The sequence below is a fragment of the Pongo abelii genome, chromosome 7 (assembly GCF_028885655.2).
Source record: "Pongo abelii isolate AG06213 chromosome 7, NHGRI_mPonAbe1-v2.0_pri, whole genome shotgun sequence".
In the NCBI taxonomy this organism is placed as follows: Eukaryota; Metazoa; Chordata; class Mammalia; order Primates; family Hominidae; genus Pongo; species Pongo abelii.
In genome coordinates, this window is record NC_071992.2 from 66467936 (window position 1) to 66491499 (window position 23564).

A 23564-nucleotide genomic window follows, 5' to 3' on the forward strand; every position below is an offset into this window, starting at 1 on the left:
CTATCATAAGCCACCATAAGATCATGACTCTGGAGCTCAGGGGCAAGGTCGGGGCTGGAGATGCTAATCTCCTGTCATCAGCCCATCGTGACATGCAAAGACCAAGAGTAGAGGAAAGCACCCAGAACTAAGCCTGAGAGAGCTCTGTAAAGGGACAGAGTGAAGAATAAATCTACCCTAAAGTTTTAGAAATTATAAAGGAGCTAGGAAATAGAAACTATATCAGTCTTTTCAGCTGATCTTGGCTCTTGAATTTTTCTGTTACTGGTATTCTCTGTCAACACTGTAATTATGTTCTTCCTTTGCCAACACTGTAATTATGTTCTTCCTTTGCCCACACTGTGTGCTATTCCAGCGATGTATCTTTCAATCCTAAATCATCAGAGGAATACCTGAAATTTATCAAGACCAACTGGACCCAGCACGGAAAAAGATTCAGACTTGACTTCAGTAGCTGCTAACACTCAGAACTCCTGAAGTAGCATTCATGTGAGCTTCATTTAAAAGTTCTTTTGGGCCAGGCACAATGGCTCAAGCCTGTAATCCCAGCACTCTGAGAGGCTGAAGCAGGTGGATCACTTGAGCCCATGATCTTGAGACCTGTCTGGGCAACATGGTGAAATCCTGTCTCTACAAAAAAGAGAAAAATTAGCCGGGCATGGTGGTACACGCGTGTAGTCCCAGCTAGTCAGCAGGCTGAGATGGGAGGATCATCTGAGCCTGGGTAAGTCGAGGCTGCAGTGAGCCATGGTCATGCCACTGCAATCCAGCCTGGGCAACAGAGTGAGACCCTGTCTCAAACAATTAAAAAAAAAAAAAGTTCTTTTGAATGACACAAAACCTTTTAGATAAGTCTCAGTCCTAATTATTTAAATATCCTCCATATTGTCTATTCCTTAACGGTCTCATTTCCAATGCCTCCAGTTATGAGATTAGGATTTAACAGATGAGACAATACTAATCCTGACTGCTAGGAAAACTTATTTTAAATTTAAATAGAAAAACAGGGAATCCTCCCTAACTCATTTTATGAGGCCAGCATCATCCTGATACCAAAACCTGGCAGAGACACAACAAAAAAAGAAAATTTCAGGCCAATATCCCTGATGAACATCGATGCAAAAATCCTCAATAAAATACTGGCAAACCAAATCCAGCAGCACATCTAAAAGCTTATCCACCACAATCAAGTCTGCTTCATCCCTGGGATGCAAGGATGATTCAACATATGCAAATCAATAAACGTAATCCATCACATAAACAGAACCAATGACAAAAACCATATGACTACCTCAACAGATGCAGAAAAGGCCTTCGACAAAATTCCACAACCCCTTCATGCTAAAAACTCTCAATAAACTAGGTATCGATGGAACGTATCTCAAAATAATAAGAGCTATTTATGACAAACCCACAGCCAATATCATACTGAATGGGCAAAAACTGGAAGCATTCCCTTTGAAAACCAGCACAAGACAAGGATATGCTCTCTCACCACTCCTATTCAACATAGTATTGGAAGTCCTGGCCAAGGCAATCAGACAAGAGAATGAAATAAAGCATAGTCAAATAGGAAGAGAGGAAGTCAAATTGTCTCTGTTTGCAGATGACATGACTGTATATTCAGAAAATCCCATCATCTCAGCCCAAAATCTTCTTAAGCTGATTAGCAACTTTAGCAAAGTCTCAGATACAAAATCAATGTGCAAAAATCACAAGCATTCCTATATATCAATAACAGACAAACAGAAAGCCAAATCGTGAGTGAACTCCCATTCACAATTGCTACTAAGAGAATAAAATACCTAGGAATACAACTTACAAGGGATGTGAAGGACCTCTTCAAGGAGAACTACAAACCACTGCTCAAGGAAATAAGAGAGGACACAAACAAATGGAAAAACATTCCATGTTCATGGATAGGAAGAATCAATATCATGAAAATGGCCATACTGCCCAAAGTAATTTATTGATTCAATGCTATTCCCTTCAAGCTACCATCGACTTTCTTCACAGAATTAGAAAAACTGCTTTAAGTTTTATGTGAAACCAAAAAGAGCCTATATAGCCAGGACAAGCCTAAGCAAAAAGAAGAAAGCTGGAGACAGCATGCTACCTGACTTCAAACTAAACTACAAGGCTACAGTAACCAAAACAGCACGGTACTGGTACCAAAACATATATATAGACCAATGGAACAGAATAGAGGCCTCAGATATAACACCACACATCTACAACCATCTGATCTTTGACAAACCTGGCAAAAACAAGCAATGGGGACAGGATTCCCTATGTAATAAATGGTGTTGGGAAAACTGGCTAGCCATATGCAGAAAACTGAAACTGCACCCCTTCTTTATACCTTACACAAAAATCAACTCGAATGGATTAAAGACTTAAATCTAAGACATAAAACCATAAAAATCCTAGAAGAAAACCTAGGCAATACCATTCAGGACACAGGCATGGGCAAAGACTTCATGTCTGAAACACCAAAAGCAATGGCAACAAAAGCCAAAATTGACAAATCATATCTAATTAAACTAAAGAGCTTCTGCACAGCAGAAGAAACTATCATCAGAGTGAACAGACAACCTACAGAATGGGAGAAAAATTTTGCAATCTATCCACCTGACAAAGGGCTAACATGCAGAATCTACAAAGAACTTAAATTTACAAGAAAAAAACAACCCCATCAAAAAGTGGGCAAAGGATATGAACAGACACTTCTCAAAATAAGACATTTATGCAACCAACAAGCATACGAAAATGCTCATCATCACTGGTCATTAAAGAAATGCAAATCAAAACCACAATGAAATACCATTTCATGCCAGTTAGAATGCAATCATTAAAAAGTCAGGAAACAACAGATGCTCGAGAGGATGTGGAGAAATAGGAACACTTTTACACTGTTGGTGGGAGTGTAAATTAGTTCAACCATTGTTCAACCATTGTGGAGGACAGTGTGGCGATTCCTCAAGGATCTAGAACTAGAAATACCATTTGACCCAGCAATCCCATTACTGGGTATATACCCAAAGGATTATAAATCATTCTACTATAAAGACACATGCACATGTATGTTTATTGCGGCACTATTCCCAAGAGCAAAGACTTGGAACCAACCAAAATGTCCATCAATGATAGGCTGGATAAAGAAAATGTGGCACATATATACCATGGAATACTATGCAGCCGTAAAAAAAGGATGAGTTCATGTCCTTTGCAGGAACATGGATGAAGCTGGAAACCATCATTCTCAGCAAACTATCACAAGAACCAAAAACCAAACACTGCATGTTCTCACTCACAACTGGGAGTTGAACAATGAGAACACATGGACACAGGTAGGGGAACATCACCACACCAGGGCCTGTCAAGGGATGGGGGGCTAGGGGATGGGAGGGATAGCATTAGGAGAAATACCTAATGTTAAGTCATGGGTTGATGGGTGCAGCAAACCACCATGGCACATGTATACCTATGTAACAAAACTGCACATTCTGCACATGTACGTACCCCAGAACTTAAAATATAATAAAAAATAAAATAAACTTTTACTCCAAAATTACAGTTCAGGTTATCTCTAACACACACATTTAGGCTCCATTTGTTTCCCAAAAGGTAGGCTGTATGTAGATTGTATTGGAGCCTAGGAGTCAGAAATCATTTTTGTTAACAAAGATTGAAAAGGGCATTTTATTTAGGTTAAACCATACAAAACTAATGATTTAGGGGTCTTTTATGACCTTCAAAAACAGCAACTTCATATAGCTCAATGTGATATAGTCCCACAATTTATGAAGTCTCTTCTGCCCCTGAACTTTAAACAATGAATCTTTCTTTTTAGAATGTCTTCTCCTCAACCCCAAACAAAAAAAACCACAGAAAGAAATAGGATTTTTAAATGTAATAAAATTAGTGGTGAATCAAGATGAAAAATTATGACTCCACTTTAGTAAGTTGTTTAATATGAGCAACTTGATTACTACAAGATACATTTGGCAAAAAATTTATATATATATTATTTTTGGGATTTTTGGAGCCGCATTCTTTCATATTTTAGTTTCCTGCAATTAAGGAATAATGTCCTCTCAACAGAAAGCTATTTTGACTTACTTCTACACAACCACAAAAACTTATTCTCCATACATCCTATTAAATTTTGGCAAATATCAATTTTCAAAACTTTCTTCATGCTCTGAATATTACTATATGAAGGTTTTATTTTTTAGAAATTCACATAATTCCTGACTTATTTTTATAAGTTACTGTTGGTTACTGATGACTTTTCTCCTTATTGTAGAATTTCAAGTACAGTAGTCTCCCTTTATGCACAGTTTCACTTTCCACGGTTTCCGCTTTCTATGGTCAACCAAGGTCTGAAAATATTAAATGGAAAATTTGAGAAATAAGTAATTCATATGTTTTAAATCGTGTAGTGTAGTATAATTGCATGCTGTCCTGCCTGGGATGTGAATCACCCCTCTGTCTACCATTTCCGCACCATACATACTACCCACCTGTTAGTAACTTAGCAGCTGCCTCAGTTATCAGATTAAAAAACATAATATATATATATAGGATTTTGTACTATTTGCAGGCCCAGGCATCCCCTGGAGGGTAATGGAACATACCCCCAAGGAAAAGGAGGGATGACTGTATACACAGAAAAGGGTCAATGGTTTAATAACTCCCATTTATCTGGGCACTCAGCTTCAACAATTATCACTCTTCCCATCACCACTCCCAGATTATTTTGAAGAAATATTTATAGATACATCATTTAGTCTGTAAATATTTCAGAGGTATAATGGATTTTTTTTAATTTAGGCTCCCCTCCATTTTACCCTTTTCTATTGAATTTACTCCTATTTTACATTCACAGTTACAAATGTCATTCACTCCAACCAATGGCAGTCTTACCAGCTACTTAGATTTGTGCTGAAATTCTTAAAATGAGGGAAAATGGAAATTGTGCATTCATAGCATATTATCTGTCATTAATGAATTATGTTATTATAAAAACATATTTATAACCAAAATGCTTCTAAAATAAACTAAGAAAACTATCAGATAAAAAATGGAATGACTACTGATAGAATTCTGAGATTTTAACAGTGTCAGTTACAAAGTAAAATAGTTAAACAGCTGCTGCACAGAAATCAACAAGGGATTCTATAAGCATTCCTAGGTATGATACTTATGGTTGGGTCACCGTCAAAGCCAAGCTGTGTCAGAAAATTTTTTTCATTACTTCCTTTTATTACTTCCCATCGAGTTAGGATGATTTAAACAAAATTATCATAAACTATAATTCTAGTGTTTGAAAACTAGGAAGGAGAAAACAGTTTTGTTACTATTGTTGCAAGGAGTTTAAGTAGGGACCAGTAACTACAGTATAGTCTACTATAATAAATAGTACTAATATAGCATAAATATATAGAGTACACAGATAGTCCCTGACTTACAATGGTTCAATGTAGGATTTTTCCACTTTACAATGTGTTTATCAGGATGTAACCCCACCTTAAGCTGAGGAGCTCCTTATGTCTCATGATGGGGTTCTGGTTTCTACTAAACAAGTACCACTTTTGCGACCAAAGTAAGGTCGAACCATCCTAAGTTGGGGACCATCTGCTGTGTTGCCAGCATTAAATACATTTTCCACTCACAATATTTATGATTTACAATGGGTTTATCTGGCCATAGTTCCACCATAAGTCAAGAAGCATCTGTAGTCTACTAAAAAGTAGACTTCATGGAAATAATCATATAATGCATACACAGCCAAGTGATAATCACTGATTCTGGTGCTAGAAAGAAATGGATGTCTTGTACTTTTCTGTGTCCCAGAGAATACCCAGTGATACCCATTTTTGACTAGATAGGAAGTTTAAATAAACATTTCAACACAGTAACCTCATGTTTCCAGTCTCTCTTATGATAATCCTTTGTTTTTTATCATTCTTATTTTAGCTTTAATTTTCTTGTTTTATACGGATTGTTATATATGGATTAAAGTCCTTTTTGTAAGTAGCGAAAGTATACATTACTAACAAGTATATTTGAAAAAAGTGGTTGCTAACATTTTCTGAATTACGAAAGGTTGAAAATTTTTTAGAACTGACTGCTTAATTTCTTTCTAAATGAGATCACAGTAAGAGCACAGAATCAGAATCTATGACTCTCACAAATCTGTAAAGAGTGGTCAACATATCGCCTTTGATGGTGGCTCCCATTAGAGAAAAATGCTTGCAAAGCATTCTCCCAAGGTCAAGCTGAAGAAACATTTATGCCACTAACACTCTCAGCAAGCAACACTCACCACAGAGCCATGCGAGCCTCTCTGCATCATCGCACACATTCTTCCCAAGGGTGGAGGAATGGCTAGGCTTGTATATTTCAGGTGTGTAAAAAGCAGCTGGCCATGTCTGGCTGTCATTCCTTTCTCTTTTCCTCCGGGATGTGCCTACTTTCGTCTGGGAGTCACACACATTGACTAGGCTCTATTCACCATGTATTTACAGGTAGACTCCCATGGTGGCAGGCTGGCGCCACTGCCTGAAACTGGGTGGGTGGTTGGGTCTGCCTAATGTAAGGGTTGTGAAACCCGGTCTCTACTAAATATAAAAAACTAGCCGAGCATGGTAGTGGGAGCCTGTAATCCCAGCTACTCAGGAGGCCGAGGCAGGAGAACTGCTTGAGCCCAGGAGGTGGAGATTGCAGTGAGCCGAGATCGTGCCACTGCATTACGGACTGGGTGACAGAGTGAGACTCCATCGTAAAAACAAAACAAAACAAATATTACTCCATATAATTTTCACAAACACCCCAAAAGTCCCAAAGTCATGCAGCTCAAAAGAGAGTAGAATGAACACTGAAAATAAAATTGTATCTTTCTATAAACCCAAATTCCTATGCAATAAATTCATTTAAAAGGCAAACTAAGTCAAGAGGTTCCTTTTTGGTAAAGAATTTTACCTCATGGTTAAAAAAACTATGATCTAAGTCAAACCAATTAATGCCACCCTCTCCTCTCCATTTGCCCCATTAGGTTGATCACTCCCTCCTTGAAACTTTTCTTTCTTGGTTTTCAACACCCTGGGGACCTGACCCTAGTTTGCCCCCACCACCTTTGTTGGCCCCTCCTTCGCTAATTCATCTTCCTCCATTTTATCGCTAAATTGGTGGACCTCAGGTCCAACTCCAATATCTCCTCTTTATCTCCACTCTCCGCTAAATGACCTCATCCATTTCTGTCTAACCCTAGCCTAAAATGCCATGTTCATGTTGAGGGGTCTCCATTTATAACTTGCTCATGAAGCAGGTTCGTGCCACCTGACATTTGTCTGTATGGTAACAGACAACTCAAACACAGTGAAAGGAAAATGTCAGACCTTTCTATACCTATTTCCAATTATGCCACTTCCAGTCTTCCTTGGCAACAGTAAATAATGCCAGCACTCAGCTAGCCTCAAGGGAAAAGGAATTCCTCTTTTCCCTCTACCCACACTCCCGAGTTAGCTATTCTTCTGCCTTTACACAACACTATCCACACCAACATCCACTCTCCTGTGGGTGTAAGAAAAGCCATCTGACTGGCCTGCCTGCCTTTTTTTCCTATGATAATCCATCCTCCACAGCCAGCCAATGAGCTTCCACCACTCTGGACCTTATGCCTGATCTGGGAATGACCAAAGTTCTCTTCAGTCTAAAGCCTTTTGTATTTATTGTCTCTCTGTATGAAAAAATGCTGCCACTAAATCTTGATGTGGCAAGTTCTTTTATATCATTCTGGTCATAATTTAGATGTTGCCTTGGCAGAAAGTTCTTCCTTACCACCATACCTATAGTAGATGCCCTTCCCACAACCAGTAACTTGCCACCATATCACAAACTATAATTAATAAATTTGGTTTTGGTTTGACCTGCCCCTTCTTCTTTTGTTTCCATGAAGGTAGCTAACAGTGTCTGGTATAAGGTGAAGGCTTTATTTTACCAAAAAAAAAAAAAAAAAAAATTGAGGCCCAGCGCGGGTGGCTAACGCCTATAATCCTAGCACTTTGGGAGGCTGAGATGGGTGGATCACTCGACGTCAGGTATTTGAGACCAGCCTGGCCAACGTGGTGAAACAGCGTCTCTTCTAAAAATACAAAAATTAGCCAGGCGTGGTGGTGCACACCTGTAATCCCACCTACTTGGGTGTCTGAGGCACAAGAATCGCTTGAACCCAGCTTGAACCCAGCAGGCAGACGTTGCTGTGAGCCGACATGGCACCACTGCACTCGAGCCTGGGCAACAGAACAAGACTCTGTCTCCAAAAAAAAAAAAAGTTGAATAAATCTACCAAATATCTTACCGCGTAAGTATTTAATTCTTCATAATTACATAGTCTTAAATCCCAAGCATAAAAGCCAAACACCATAAGTCATAATTCAATCAGAAAATATGAAGAGCTACTTACGGAGTCCTACAGAATCTGGTTTGCCATTATCATTCTTACTTGGTTGCACAAGTGGAGCAAATGAAACAGCAAGGATATTTTTACTTTCCCAAGTGTTCTGTCCAGTTCGCATAATCTGTGTTAACTATTTAGAGAAAAAAAAGAAAGAAAAAAAGTGAACAACTTAATCCCAACAATGTGGTCACCTTACAGTCAAAACTTTGTTTTAAGGGAACAACTGCCAGTTAGAGCTACACAATCACTTAAATTTAAATGTGACCAAATTAATTCCATTTAAATATTTACTATAAGATATAAAAGGAATGAAAATATTTGCTGTTACTACAGATATTTTAATGCAAATGGGATACTCAAATATGGCCAAGTGAGTCTGTAATGTTAGATTTGTGATCTGACAGTGTCTAGGAGAAGCACTACAATCTATACATGCCATTGCCTTTCAAAATACATGTCTGAGACAGGTTCAGTAATTTGGTTAAGGCATTATATTAATAAGACCATATTTTGACTACATGTTGACTTCATGCTCTTCCATGATACTAATGGAATACAGATTCTAATTCGACCCCCAACTTGATATTTCACAAATAAATGTAATTACAAAGAGACTAGAGTTTTATCATTTCAGCAAATGCCCATCACTGGTCACAGGAAAAAAATATTAGCTGAATACACATCTTGTTCAAGTTTAATTAGTATATTCGACTTCTATCACAAAAAGCAGCTCGTTATTATATTTGATGTTTGTAAAATAGTATACAGTAAATGTTTAACAAAATATTGATGAGGAAGTCACATTTTACGTATTTGAAAATGTATCGTTAAAGGAAAACAAAACAAAAAACAAATTGTTTAACTGGGAGTTTAAGCCCTGGAAGCATTCTAATAACATTCTTCCATGAACTTTTAAAAATGAATATTTATATACACTGCCTTTTTAATATCTAACAAATGACTTGCTACAGAGCACAGTACATGGTGATAGTGAGATCCACTGAGCTGCCAACGACACATGGTGATGTTAAGGGACCCCCAACATGTATAAACTCCACAACTATCATGCTAGGTCTCAGTCATCTTAGATACTCTACCTCTACTACACAACTACAAGGTTATTTTAAACATTTCAGATTTCAGTTAATGTGAATATTAGAGGTATTTTTTAAATGTGTTTTTATTAACTTTTTAAAGTAATTTGCTTTTGAAAGGTATACCCATTTTCTGAGTAAATTAGTATTTTATTCATTATACCTAATAATTCCAAACCAAGGCTAAAAAAATAAATTTAATAATGTTCATAAATAGCTGCAGAATATTTTCAAATGAGTCTATCCGGTACTAATGAAGATTTTTTTAGTTCACTTGTTTTATTAATGAAGTTAAGTAGTTCAAAATCAAACCACAAACAGGATTTATTTTCTTTTCTGAGACAGGGTCTCACTTTGTCACCCAGGCTGGATACAGAGGCACGATCATGGCACACTGCAGCCTCAACCTCCTGGGCTCAAGTGATCCTCCCACCTCAGCCTTCTGAGTAGCTGAGACTACAGGTGCATCACCACGCCTGAATAATTTTTGTATGTTTGTAGAGACGGGGTTTCGCCATGTTGCCCAGACTGGTCTTGAACTCCTGGGCTCAAGCTATCTGCCTGCCTCAGCCTCCCAAAGCACTGAGATTACAGGCATGAGCCACCATGCCTGGCTAGGATTTCCTTTCAATATGTTCAAAGAACTGAAGAATATGGGAAACTGTGCAACTAGTAGAGATCATCACATTCAACTTTTGGGTAAGCAAAACAAAGGAGGAAGCAGCTTGCTGAACACCAGGCACAGGGAGTAGTTGAGCTGAGTTGAAAGCCCAAGTTACCTCTAGTCATAGTAGAGAGATCTTTTCTCTATCTCCTTTGTTTAAATAACTAAGATGTTTCAAGTTTTTTCTAAACAAATAAGATAGATCTGGTGAAAAGTAATTTTTTCTTTAAACATTACAATATACCTTTCACTGAATAAAATTTCTTAACCTTAAACAAATTTGCTTCCTTCCTAGGCCACTAAAGAAAAGGAGAGTGGAAGTTACCTGATCCTCTATAGGCATGACTAATATGCCTCCAACTTTTAGTAATATTTTCATGTAGTTTTCATGGTCTTTCTGGACTCCAGCTCCACAATAAATTCGATCATACTGATGACTGTCAGATGCTATCTGGAGGCAATTACCAACAACAAATGCAGGTTCACAGAACTCAAATCTGCATTGAAAAACAAACATATTTTAATTCAATTAAGCAAAACATTAGATCTAAAAAATTTACCATAATCCAGTCCTTTGAAATAATGAAGTTACCAAAATTAATTGTAAGGATAAAATGATTATAAACTTTATTTAAATATAATATTTATTAAGTTTAGCACTCATCAAATGTATTGTTTTATTATCAATGACATAGGACGGACATGTGTTTTCAAAACATTAACATTTTTGGGCACACTGAAACTTCACTTAGGTCTTCAGAAATAAATATAATGAAAAGCCCATCACAACCTCAATATTGTGACACCCCCAAAATAACATAACAATGAGAATCATAAGGATCAATAAATGAGAAAAGGCTTCACTTTGCATCGTCCTTTCCAAAAAAGGTGAGGGGCCAGCAGAAATGAGAAGGGTTTGTGTAGAATTCATCTCAGTTTGACATTTTTGCTGAAGGTAAAAGTGGGAGAGCTTTATCAAAAAAAGATACGAGTGTCCTGACCACATACCCCTGCAACCAGTAAGGTTAGAAAGAGTTTCTAATAAATTTTGGCTGAGGAACATTACTGAATGGGACAAAGACCAGAATTAATACTGTTTTTTTCATGTTGCTGCTTTGGCCCCGATGATCTCCCTAAGCAACAGCAGATATGATTTCAAAGGTATTTTATCTGGGCTGCTTGTTCCTGGTAACAGTGGTGGTTCATGGTACACAGAGTTATACTTTTACAAAGTATCCTATTTGGACTTCTACTTTATTTCTTAAATTTTGATAAACAAAACTGAAAACAGGCTCTAATACAAACGTAATTAAAACCCCAATGCACTAATGAGACAGGTAATCTTTTTAAAATTAATTCGTATCCTTTCACTTTTAAGTTGAATAAAGTTAATATGATCATAGAGCAAAAGCACACTATTATTTGAGGATGAAATAATTTATATTAAAAGGTTTGGCATGCAGTGAAAAATAACACTGATTTGAATCACAGTCACTTTTACTCTGTAAAATATATCCTGTCCTTTAGTAATTAATAGACTTATTACACAATAAGTTTCCATTCAGAGTCTCTAAAACACAGACACATTATAAACATCTATTTCCTAAAGAAGAAAATTTACCAAAATATATGTCCTGTCCTTCATTTCTTGTCTTTTTGTTGGAAGGGTATAAAAGGTGGGGTGGGAAGGGTCAAGGGTGTCCCTGTACTACTGCCTTCATGCCCCCACGCTAAGGCAGTCCATGCCCCATTATTTCTTTTACTATAACTGTCACCTCACTGATCACATTTTTCAGGGCTCTCTTCCATCCCTTTGCTCTCTACTGCACAGGATAAGTTCAAGCTCCTAGGAGTGCTACGTGGGGAATCTTTATGAGTCTACCATCAAGTCATTCTACTAGACTCCTTTCCTGTCTCTGCCCCAGCCTGAACATACTACTCTGCAGGCAGACTGAATTACTTGCTTCTAATTCCTTACAGGAACCATCACACAGTGTTTTGAAATCCTGTATCTGTGTATGTGCTGTTCCCTTAACTTAAAATATCCTTCCCCTCTCCTTCTACCCTTAATAAATGCCTGATATCCCTTTCAAGATATAGTTGAAATATCAGCTTTGCAATGAAATCTTATTCAATTCTTTAATAGCATCTCATCCTTTCTACTTGCACAGCACACACACAATGTGAATTTACCTAGGTTAGAGAATAATATTTAATTTCTCTTTTATATTCAAAACTATGCCATAATCTCGGATTGTTTAAAATATGTCCAAAATATAATTTTTGGCTTTTAAGTAATTAGATACTGTAGATCACATGGTTTAATCATCTTACCAAATTCACAGTAAGCATTCTTTAAAAATAAGTTGGACTATTTCAGTAAGGTCTATCTAAAAATCTTACAGAAATTCATTTTAAATGCTTTAATTTTATCATAATTTATTTCAACCTCATAATTTTCAGGATGTGACTAGGAATTTAAATAATTAAAAATTTTTGAATTATTAAACCACTTTATCAAATATGTTAAATCAACTAAAAAATATGCTTACAGTTTTAAAAGCTTCCTACTAGTTAAAAATATGTGGTAGCTTACAGAACTATTGCCAAGGAAATCACCATTACAGGTAATGACAACCTACAATTAAAACCACTTTTCATTAATTAGCGGTATTTTATACATGTTCATCACAGGAAAATAAATTAGAAATAATTTAGTGTGTGATTCTAAAATTAAATGTGTGACACTGGGCAAGTTAGTTTATAGCACTAATTGCACACTTCCTTCAGTCAAATACTATTTATTGAGCACTAGCTTTGTGCAATGACTGAGAATACAATGGGAGACACTCGTGTCTGTATCTAATGGAAGAGACAAACATCGAACAATCCTATTAATTGAAATATAAATTACAACTGTGATAAATGCTCTAAAGGGAAACTGACAGGCATGGGGATCAGAGAACGGCTCCCGGAGAAATGGCAAGCTGGGATCTGAAAGATGAGACAGGACAATCTAGAGCTGCACTATCAAGATGAAAGCCACCAACCACTGTGGCGAGTAAACGCTTAAAATGTGGCTAGTTCAAGTTCAGATCATCTGTAATGCACATGGGTTTTCAGAGACTTTTTAGAACAATGTAAAATATCTAATTCTTTATATTTGCATATTAAAATATACATACTTTTTAATAGTCACCTAAAATGAAAATACTAAATAACTATCCTTTTACTTAATAAAGACTTGCTTCTAATACTTTCTTAACACAATCTTCCCTTTGAAACATTTTTAAAATTTATTTTCCTGCTGTCTTTGAATATTTCTTCTGAATTTAATTGTATCTCCATCACCTATTAGTCCTCAATACATGTATTAAATAAATGAACTAAATTAAAAAAAAGAAACATAAATGTTTTAACTTTTCTACCTACCAATGTTGAATATGAACCCAAATTTGACAAATTAAATATGACAAATTAAAAATCTCAGGAGTAGAAGAGAAGCTTTTCTAGAAATAAAGTTGCAGAAAAAGCATATGCTTATGGTACTTCTTCTAATTGTTTTAATTTTTAAAATATAGACACAGAGTCTAGCTATGCTGCCCAGGCTGGTCTCATACTTCTGGCCTCAAGTGATCCTCCCACTCCAGCCTCCCAAAATGCTGGGATTACAAGCATGAGCCACTGCAGCCGGCCACCTATGGTACTTCTCTGTAGTAATATAATGGTTTATGTTTTGTTAAATTGGTTACTATAATAACTGGAGCTTCATGTTACAGAATACAGTTTTTTCCCAACAGGCCAAAAAAGGAAAAACAAAACAAACTCTTACCTCTAATGAATAATCAACTCTCCTATAACTAAAAGACAGGTTTTTCTTGGGCCAGGGGGGCCTTTCTGAAGATCTCAAATCAACCATCCTTATTATTCTAGTAAATAACATGAATGTTTTTCCCTCTAATGTAAAGCAGAACAAGTGTATCTACTTCTATCTAAGGGAAATTATTAATACAAAGGATAACTGCAGAGAAAAATCGAATCTCTAAATTAATAAATTTCTAGTAATTGCAACTCCACTTCTAGCAAACACAAAAGGGGTCTTCATACTTTCATTTAACATGTTTAAATTGATTTCCTTTACCAGAATACTCAAATTTGAAAGTTTCCTTGAATTTAAGACAATATTCAAAAAGGGATATACCATTACTAAATTTAAAAATAAAAATTGAAAGATATAAATAAAATTGGACAAAAAAGGATATCTTTAAATGTTGGCACTAAGAAATCTAGAACATATTAGAGAACTCATCTGCCAAACACACTACAAAGAAAACTGTAACACTACCAATTTTAGTGTCCTATCTAGGGATTATTATTTAAATATGGCTTAACCTTTTCTAGCCATAATACATGGAACTTCACAATCAGTTAAAGAAAAAAGCTCTCAAACTGCATATTCTTACTTTTTTTCAATCTGTAAAGCGATTATGGATTAACTTTCCAATAAAGTACTTATAATATGAACTTAGGTTTTTCTGACTGGGCACACTGTTAAGAATCTTAGACGTTTTGTATTCTGATACTAATATCATGACTTATTTATCTATTTATTTATTTTTATTTTGAGAGGGGGTCTTGCTTTGTTGCCCAGGCTGGAGTGCAGTGGTGCGATCTTAGCTCACTGCAACCTCCACCTCTCAGGTTCAAGCAATTCTTGTGCCTCAGCCTCCCGAGTAGCTGGGACTACAGAGGTGGACCACCACAATCAGCTAAGTTTTTGTATTTTAGTAGGGATGGGGCTGTACTAGTAGAGATGTTGCCCAGGCTAGTTCTGAACTCCGGCAATCTACCTGCCTGGGCCTCCCCAAGTGCTAGAATGACAGGCGTGAGCCACCACACCTGGCCCACAACTTATTTTTATACAGCATTTCATGTAAACAAATTCATACCAATCAGGTTATACAGCGGCCAAAATTTCAGTTAATATTTTTTCCAAAAGTCTATGATTACAATTTTTCAGGTAGGCCAGGTGTGGTTCTTCACTCCTGTAATCCCAGCATTTTCAGAGGCCAAGGCAGGAAGATCACTTGAGCCCAGAGTTCTAGACCAGTCTGGGCAATGTGGCAAGACCCTGTCTCTACAAATTTTTTTTTTAAATCAGTTAGGCATGGTAGCACACGCCTATAGTCCCAGCTACTCCAAAGGCCAAGGTGGGAGGATCGCTTCAGCCCACAAGCTGGAAACTACGGTGAACTATGACCATGGCACTGCACTCCAGCCTGTGCGACACAGCAAGACCCTGTCTCAAAGAAAAAAAAGAATTCAGGTAAATGTTTACTGATATTTATACATATATTTATATATGTGAATAACTGGATGATTGATTCAAGACACAGATAGTGGCTACCATGTTATCGAACAGAGTAAATTACAACTCCTATTGATTCTTCCAAAGTAGAGAAGAAAATAAACATTTTTCCTCCTTAGGCTTTGACTATCTTCTGAAAGCTGTATCTTACCTAAGTTTCCACAAACCTATAGAGGTAAAGGACATATTTTAAACTACAAATACAATTTCTGTATAATCTCTAAGACTGAACAATAAACTCAACAAAAGTTCTTAGTTTATTACAAAATAATACTACACTATTTATAAAATTACACACATAGGTTAAAAACGGTGAAAGAGAAAATCTGAAATCTACCTTTTTATATCAACGACACAATAAATGAAATCTGAGAAGAAAAAAATGGCAAAAAGTCTACTAAAATGATACTTAATATGTGTTTATAATTACTTGTAAAAGAATGGTTGGTGTGTTCCTTCCCTAATTGTTATACTTGATTTAGGAGTTCATTAAAATTTTATGTTTGTAAGTAAAATAAAAAGTAGCAATCATTTTTATTCTTTGAAAAAAATGTTCAAAACAAAATTTCCAAAATAGAGATGACCCACACTCCTAAATTACACTACCAAAAATGTTACATGTATACAGAAGAAAAAAAAAAATCAACAGTCCTGAAATGTGTATAATAACCACAAAATCATTCATTCTAAGCTTATAATCATTTATTGATTTAAACCTGAAAATCCAATGAATATTCTCAGACTCTCTTATGCAGATAAGGAAAAATAATTGAAATACTCTTAATAAAATGTACCCTGAAAATCATTTATGAAAAAATATAGAGCACACAGATATCTCGGTTTAGAACATGAACACTTGCCCAAAATAACACCAGGATTCTAATCACTTACCTTAGCAGTGGTTTTCTTTATAGGTGCATGTTGGAATATCTTCATCTTGAGATGGACAGATGATTTCGTTCACAGCAGGGACCTTGCCAACTTGCCCATATAATTCTTTTGATAAGCTGCTAGGAGATCAGGGTGACCTAGCCTTGCCCTGTAGCTTCCCTCTTAGACGGATAGTCTAGGTCTAGGAGCTGACTGAGAGTAGAAAAAACAACATTCCCCTTCAATACACTGTTGAAGTGGGGCTGACAATTTGCACACCTAGTTTATCATGTGCCACAGGATGCTGTTATTGAAATTTTAGACAATTATTCCAGTGGAATAAAGAAATTTCAAGGACGTGGAAAAGAATCCTACCTTGTTCTCACACCTCATCCAAAACAACCTGCCAAATGAATCAAAAAACTTCTTTTTCTTGAAATACTTTGTCAAAATACACATTTTGAGTTTTAAGAGCCATGACTGCTTTATTAAGACAAAATAAAACTTCAGACTTTTCCATTGTGAAGAAAACCAAGGGAAATGTTAAACTCTTGATCTCCAGATACACTGATACCATTCAAGGACTCTTATAATCAATAATTAAGCTATTTAATTACAATTTTTTGAAAAACAAAACTTTACATTTTCAAGTGTCTTCCATTTCAAATGAATCAAACTCATCTCGGAATAATTCAAGCATTATTCCAAGCAATGTGTTGCAAGTAAATACAGTTACTGTTCATTAAAGAAAGCATCAGAGAAATTTATAGTAACAAAAACAATCTCCAAACATTTTACAGGAAATGTGACAGGTAAGTCATATAAAGGTGAGCCTTTTATTGCTGAAATTGTATTTCAACAATTTCTTCTCCTAAAAATGTGTTTGAAGCCATGAAATTTTTCCCCATGCCATTTCTAACAGAGGTTAAAACATATAACCGATAGTCCTGATGACTATTTTCAAGGATTTCTCTGTCTCAATATCTGAATGTCTGTCATAATTTTAAAATGTATTTACATATCTGTCATAACTTTAAAGTATATTTACAATCTCTAACAATAATTAAACTACTTCTAAACATTATTAGAATACCAAAATGTTCACATATTTGAGAAATATTTTGGAATAATATTGACTATATAATGAATTATATATAGGAAAACTCCTTTAAATAAGTGTAATTCTCATAAAGATGAAGTGAATAAAAGATGACAGAATATAGAAGCACCTAATTTTCAAATGCAAATCATATGTGAAAAATGAACATATAATTTAAAATAAAATTAGGATAGTAGATATGACCATGTCAACTAAATCTTCTAAAATACAAGTCTACTCTAACTCTACATATAAAACTTATACCTCATCTAAATATGAGTAATGAATTGCCTCCCCCACCCATCCCTGACCCCAATAAAAATTCATGCCATAGGCAAGTCTCATTAATGAACAAGGTATGCTCTTTAATATAAATGCTATAGTGAATTAAATGCATTAACAGCATTCCTTAATTCTAATGTGAAAAAAGTAAGTGATGAAAATAAAAGTACTCCTTCAACTTTCCTATCTAGGAAACTTTCCTATCCAAGAAACTTTCCTATCCAAGTTGCTAGGCTGTAATTCATTGATGGCAGTACCTTGCTGGAAACAAATATTAGAATAAATCAACATTTACATCGTAAGAGCCAAACAGAACTAAGTAAAAAGACTCCCAGGCTCAGGTTACAGCCTCTTTTTCTAACCCTCAGTTTTCTCATCTGAGAAATGTGAACACCAATTAATATTGTCTCTAGAACTGTGGATAAAACATTTAGAATGGTTAACACTAATGAACAGACAATGCATATTAGGTGCTATTATTTTTTATCATCTCATTATTGTTTTCATTACTCACATCATGACTCATTTATATGGCAAACTATACAGAGACAATGGTCTTCCATTCATATGGAATGAAAATCTCCAATAATTCAAACTACATTATACTCATTTGGCTACTGACACTGTGATACTTTCAAAGTCACAGCTATAAGTCACCTAAAAGGGGAGGAATATAGGATCTATTGGCCTAATTAATGCTTTACGAGAAAATGGCCCTCTCCAAAGCATGCATTCTAGGGAGCCAAATCAAATACATACATGTAAATGCATTACATATGTGTGGCTATAAATAAATGCTATACTAATAATTCATTTTCAAAGTATTTACATGGTAAAAAGTTTATAATTCAGGCTCCTTTAACATACTCTTCTAATAAAGCTGGAGATATTTTTTTAACTGTACATGAGCAAATACTGACTCATAATTTGACTTCCCCAATATCCTCCTTTCCTCTCAAAAGCCAGATATCTAAAGGCCTTTACTTGTCTAGCTAAAAACAGGATGTTTAGGAGAGCATGTATAAAAGTACAATAGGAGTCAGCAAACTGTTTACAGACAGCAGGCCAAGTCCAGACTACAGCTCGTAAACAGAGTGTTTTTGTAAATAAAGTGTTACTGGAACACCCTGAAGCCCGTTCATTTTCACGGCATTTGCATCCAGTTTTATACTGCAAAGGCAGAGTCAGGTGGTGGCAACAGAGACCATCTAGCTTAGCAAGCCTAAAAGATTTACTAACTGGGATTTGTGGGAAAAACCTGCCAATGTTTCAGAGGACCCTTGAAATCACATCATTTTTATAAGAGAATTTCAGTGAATTTTAAAATACCATATGTATCAAAGGAATACATCAGACATGAAACTTCCCCCTTCCCTCCCATCTCCAGTACAGTAAATCCAGCGCTATGTACTCTCCACATTATTTCATTTGATGATATAAGACTAAGACATACAAAGTTTAAAAGTACTTACAATACTTTTTTTTAAAGAAAGAATACTACTTTCAAGACACAGGAATCAAGCTCTATACAACATAAAAACATGTTTGTATTTTATTTGGAGAAAGGGTCTCAGTCTGTCGCCCAGGCTGGAGTGCAATAGTGCAATCTTGGCTTACTGCAACCTCTGCATCCCATGTTCAAGGGATCCTCCCACCTCAGCCTCCCAAGTAGTTGGGAATATAGGTATGTGGCACCATACCCAGCTAATTTTTGTAATTTTTTTTTTTTTTTTGTAGAGACGGGTTTTGCCATCTTTGCCCAGACTGGTCTCAAACTCCCGGGCTCAAGCAATCCACCCGCCTTGGCCTCCCAAAGTGCTAGGATTATAGTGTCAGCCACCACGCCCAGCCTATATTTGTATTCTTAAAAAGGTCATCTAACATTATATACTCTAATGCTGATTAGCATATGGATTTTACCCCCTCTACTGTATTTGGGAGTTTACTATGATCTTAAATATATGTATATAAGAAAACTTTAAAAATGCAATTCAAATCATGACATGGTAATACTTTTGAAAAGGGGACTCATTAAAAAAGATCCAAACCGACAGGATAAAAAAAACTGGAAGAATATTAGGTTTCAGCTATTTATTCTCTCTCCATTACACATAATCAAGGATAATCTGGTACTAAGGAATATACAAATGGCAATTAATTTTCCTCAGTTATCTTATATTTTGTTAACTAAAACACATATTTTGATGAACCATACATAATTAAATAAAACTGCTTAGAAATGAGATTTTTAAAACCACTTTGCACAGCAACTTTGTAAAATATTTTAAACTTGAAAATAAGTTTAAATATTATCCACAAACATCAAGACAAATTGAAAATAATCAAAACACATGTAAGAACAATATCATTTTTATAATTTGTCACTGAAACCAAACTGTATAAAAGGAACAAAAAAAAAAAATTGAATCCAGCCACTCATGACATTATGCAAAATGAAACATTTCCCTAGTACCTACTACTCCTTGTATATAAGCTACTTTATAATCTAAAATACATAAGAGTAATGTTTTAGTACACTGAAAAGATTAGGATAATAAAATTTTCAGAACTGTCTTCTTCAAGACTAGTTCATGAATATAAGAATCTGTTTCAAAAATAAGCTGTAACAAACATTTTAGAAAGAACTACATATGATAACTAAAACAAGGCCATTAAAAATTACAGAGAAACATTTATACCAGTCATATCACTGTATTTTATGATTCATCATTTTATGAACAAACCTGTATAACACAGTAACGAAAATAAAACTAAAGAAATATAAGCCAGGGAAATTTGAGTATTTTACAATTACAAAAAAAAAAAAAAACAATTTCAGAGAATTTTTAAAAATTGAGATACTTATGTAAGTGGTCTTCAAACTTATCTGTGTTGTGATTATTTAAATTACATCAACATAGAAACACTTCAAATCACAACATATTTTACTGTTTCCCAGGACTATACCCTCTTGCCAGCAATAAGCTTGAGCTCTAGACACTTGCACAGAGTTGCTTCACTGATTCAAGTGTCTTCCTTGAGTCTGTTCAGCTCAATTAATGACCCAAAATGGAATTATCTGTGTCTTCATGTATTAATAGGTGAAATCTATTAATAACTAACATACAACAGAGCTTAAAATAGGCCTTAAAAAATTGCTTTTACTAATACTTTTATATTTTCTAAATTCAAATGTACTCAAAAAGCCCTTCTGTGTACATTAAGTTTCAAGATCAAAACAAACACTTAATAGCAATTAAATAAAATGAACAAAATTCTGTAGTTCTAACTGTATAAAAATACATTCATGACTACATCTTAAGCACTTACCATGCCACTATAATCCTTAAGACACAGAGAAACAGTAAAGACACAAAAGGATGCTAAAATTGAATCCAAATTTCTTATCAAATAATTTGGACTAAAAACTTTTATTTCTGCCAAACGTGCTTTTCTTGGAACTAGGATATGAACCAACACAGTAACCCTTGAAAAACGAATCAAAATGTGCATTACGTGTTGTTTATAAAGACAAGCATAAATAAGATAGGATGGTGCTCAGTAAATTAATGCAGAAAATACAAGTGGCTTGCTTAAATTCATTGAACTACAGTAAAAAAAAAACCTGAGCATTTCCCAACTGCCCCAGGCCTGCCTGCAATTTTTAACACAGTTACAATCACACCTAGGTAGACACAAGACCTTGCCTTCACTGTTAAAGTACTGAGGATTTTTCTCCATTACATCAGGTTTCTGTTCTTCAACCAATCAAATGCCACTTGCCAGACGATAAATACAAACTGGGATTGCAAAGGGGAATTAAACAAACGCACAAGAGGAAGGGGAGGAAGGGCAAAGGCAGGAGGGGAAAAATAAACATTCCTCTGAAGATATTCACAAGGTTTTTTGGCTTCCTCTCTCTGGTGGTGCCCTTCAATCTAGATCTTTCTAGAGAAAAGCCCTCAGTTCTGATGTAGCCCCCTCCCTCAAGTTGTTGATGGTCATAGCCAAGGGTTGGAGATAAATGAGGGCCCACTCCCAACAAGCCAAGTTGAAATTCTCAGTGTTTTTGCCTAAAACTTTGTTCTTTAAAGTGACTGTTCTAAGCTTGTGTTTTCTATCCTTTTTAACACTTTTTCTCTTTGAAAATCAGATACACAGCGAAATGAGAGATGTAAAAGGTCTCCAAATTTTACACAATTTCAAAGAGCTTGTGGATTTCAGCATAAGTGCTCTTGATCTACAGCAATGCAGAATTTTAGGATTACACACCAAATGGACTTTTCCTGCCAGCCCAAGGACCAAAGCCTGTGCAATGTTTCTTCTAAGAGGAGTTATATTGTGAGTTCAAAACAATGGTTTTATAAACCAGTTTCTTATAAACAATCCTATCACAAGATATATCAATGTATTTCTATGATCATTTCTTCTGGATATATTAACAAAGTAGCTGAATATGTTAAAGTCCTTTGTATACTGACAGGTACCACCTCTTATGTTACAACTGAAGAGGACAGAACTACTAAATTACTATCCAAAAGGTAAAAAACCAGTTCCAGACAAATACTGCAATCACAGCATTATTACACTGTATCTCCAGAAAAGATACCTGAATGTTTAATGAATTCAACATTACTAATAAAGTGGTAGTAGCAAAAAATCACATTATTTATAATTTACTATAGAATTACATATCGTAAAAGTTATAGCACAGAATAATCTTAACTTTTTCTCATTTTATGGTGCACTGATTTTTGCTGCATTCAGTTGAGCCAGTCAGGATCAATAATAGTGTTCAACAGACATGTTGCATGTATTTATTAAGTGATTTCAAACCAAAACTATAGATATGAATACTTACTTATCAAAGCTATCACTATTTTTGATGAAGCTCTCCAGTTTTTCCTTGGCGTATTCCACCACATCTGAATGAAGCTCAATCCCATGATTTATTCCAAAAGGACCTGCAATCGTAGCAGCATTTTTATAAAAAATATTAATAATATGCCCTTACAGAGCTCTTTTAAGTTCTGCTCATTTATACATCACAGGAGTATTTAAAGATGGCTTGAAATACGCAAATACTTCCTAGCCACAGACTTAAAAGTTGAATGGAAATCCACATACATTGCTTTAATGTAAAAAAAAAAGGGAAAAAAAAAAGTTCGCCTGAGTTTTCTATCAAAAACTACTACCAGGCGTAAGGTTGAAACCTACAGAGTTCTCCCAAGAAAGTAGCTTATCTGGCAGGACAAAACTGCCAAAAGAATAGTATTTCTAAGTGAAGTTTAAGTTACTTGCTATTATTTTATCATTTGCTAAAAAATTGGTAATTCAAAATACCTAAAACCATGGGCTGACACAGATATCACATGAATATCTCAGGGCATCGCTACCCCCAGCCAGTAGAGGCTAAATTCTCACCCCATTCCATGCCTTTTGGAGCTCCCAGTGCCTAGCAGAATGTGGCCATTGTGCAGCATCCTAGACTTGACTCTCATGCTCCACCATCTTTTACACTTCTCACTTAGGCTTTCTCTTTATGTATGCCCATGGATGGACTACCTCCCAGGAAAAGGGGAATGAATAGAGGAGAGTTTTCCCAGCCCCCAGAGATGTTATTGGGCTGGCTCTTTTCCCTCACCCTGAAAATACGAGGACTCAGTGTCTCCTGAGGCTACTGTACATACATACTAACCTGCCCCATGACACACATGAGAATG

General features: G+C 35.6%; 1 protein-coding gene across 10 annotated transcripts in view; it reads right to left on the minus strand.

Annotated features, from left to right (window-relative positions):
- Nucleotides 1-23564, minus strand: part of PCMTD1 (protein-L-isoaspartate (D-aspartate) O-methyltransferase domain containing 1) — an 81941-nt gene that overhangs the window by 5065 nt on the left and 53312 nt on the right. For 5 of the 10 annotated variants that reach the window (XM_024250574.3, NM_001132519.1, XM_009243794.4 and 2 more), the window contains 3 exon segments: nt 22703-22805; nt 10548-10719; nt 8471-8594 (listed from right to left, as the gene is read on the minus strand). In XM_024250574.3, coding sequence (XP_024106342.1) covers nt 8471-8594; nt 10548-10719; nt 22703-22805 — 399 coding nt within the window. 10 annotated transcript variants of the gene reach the window in all.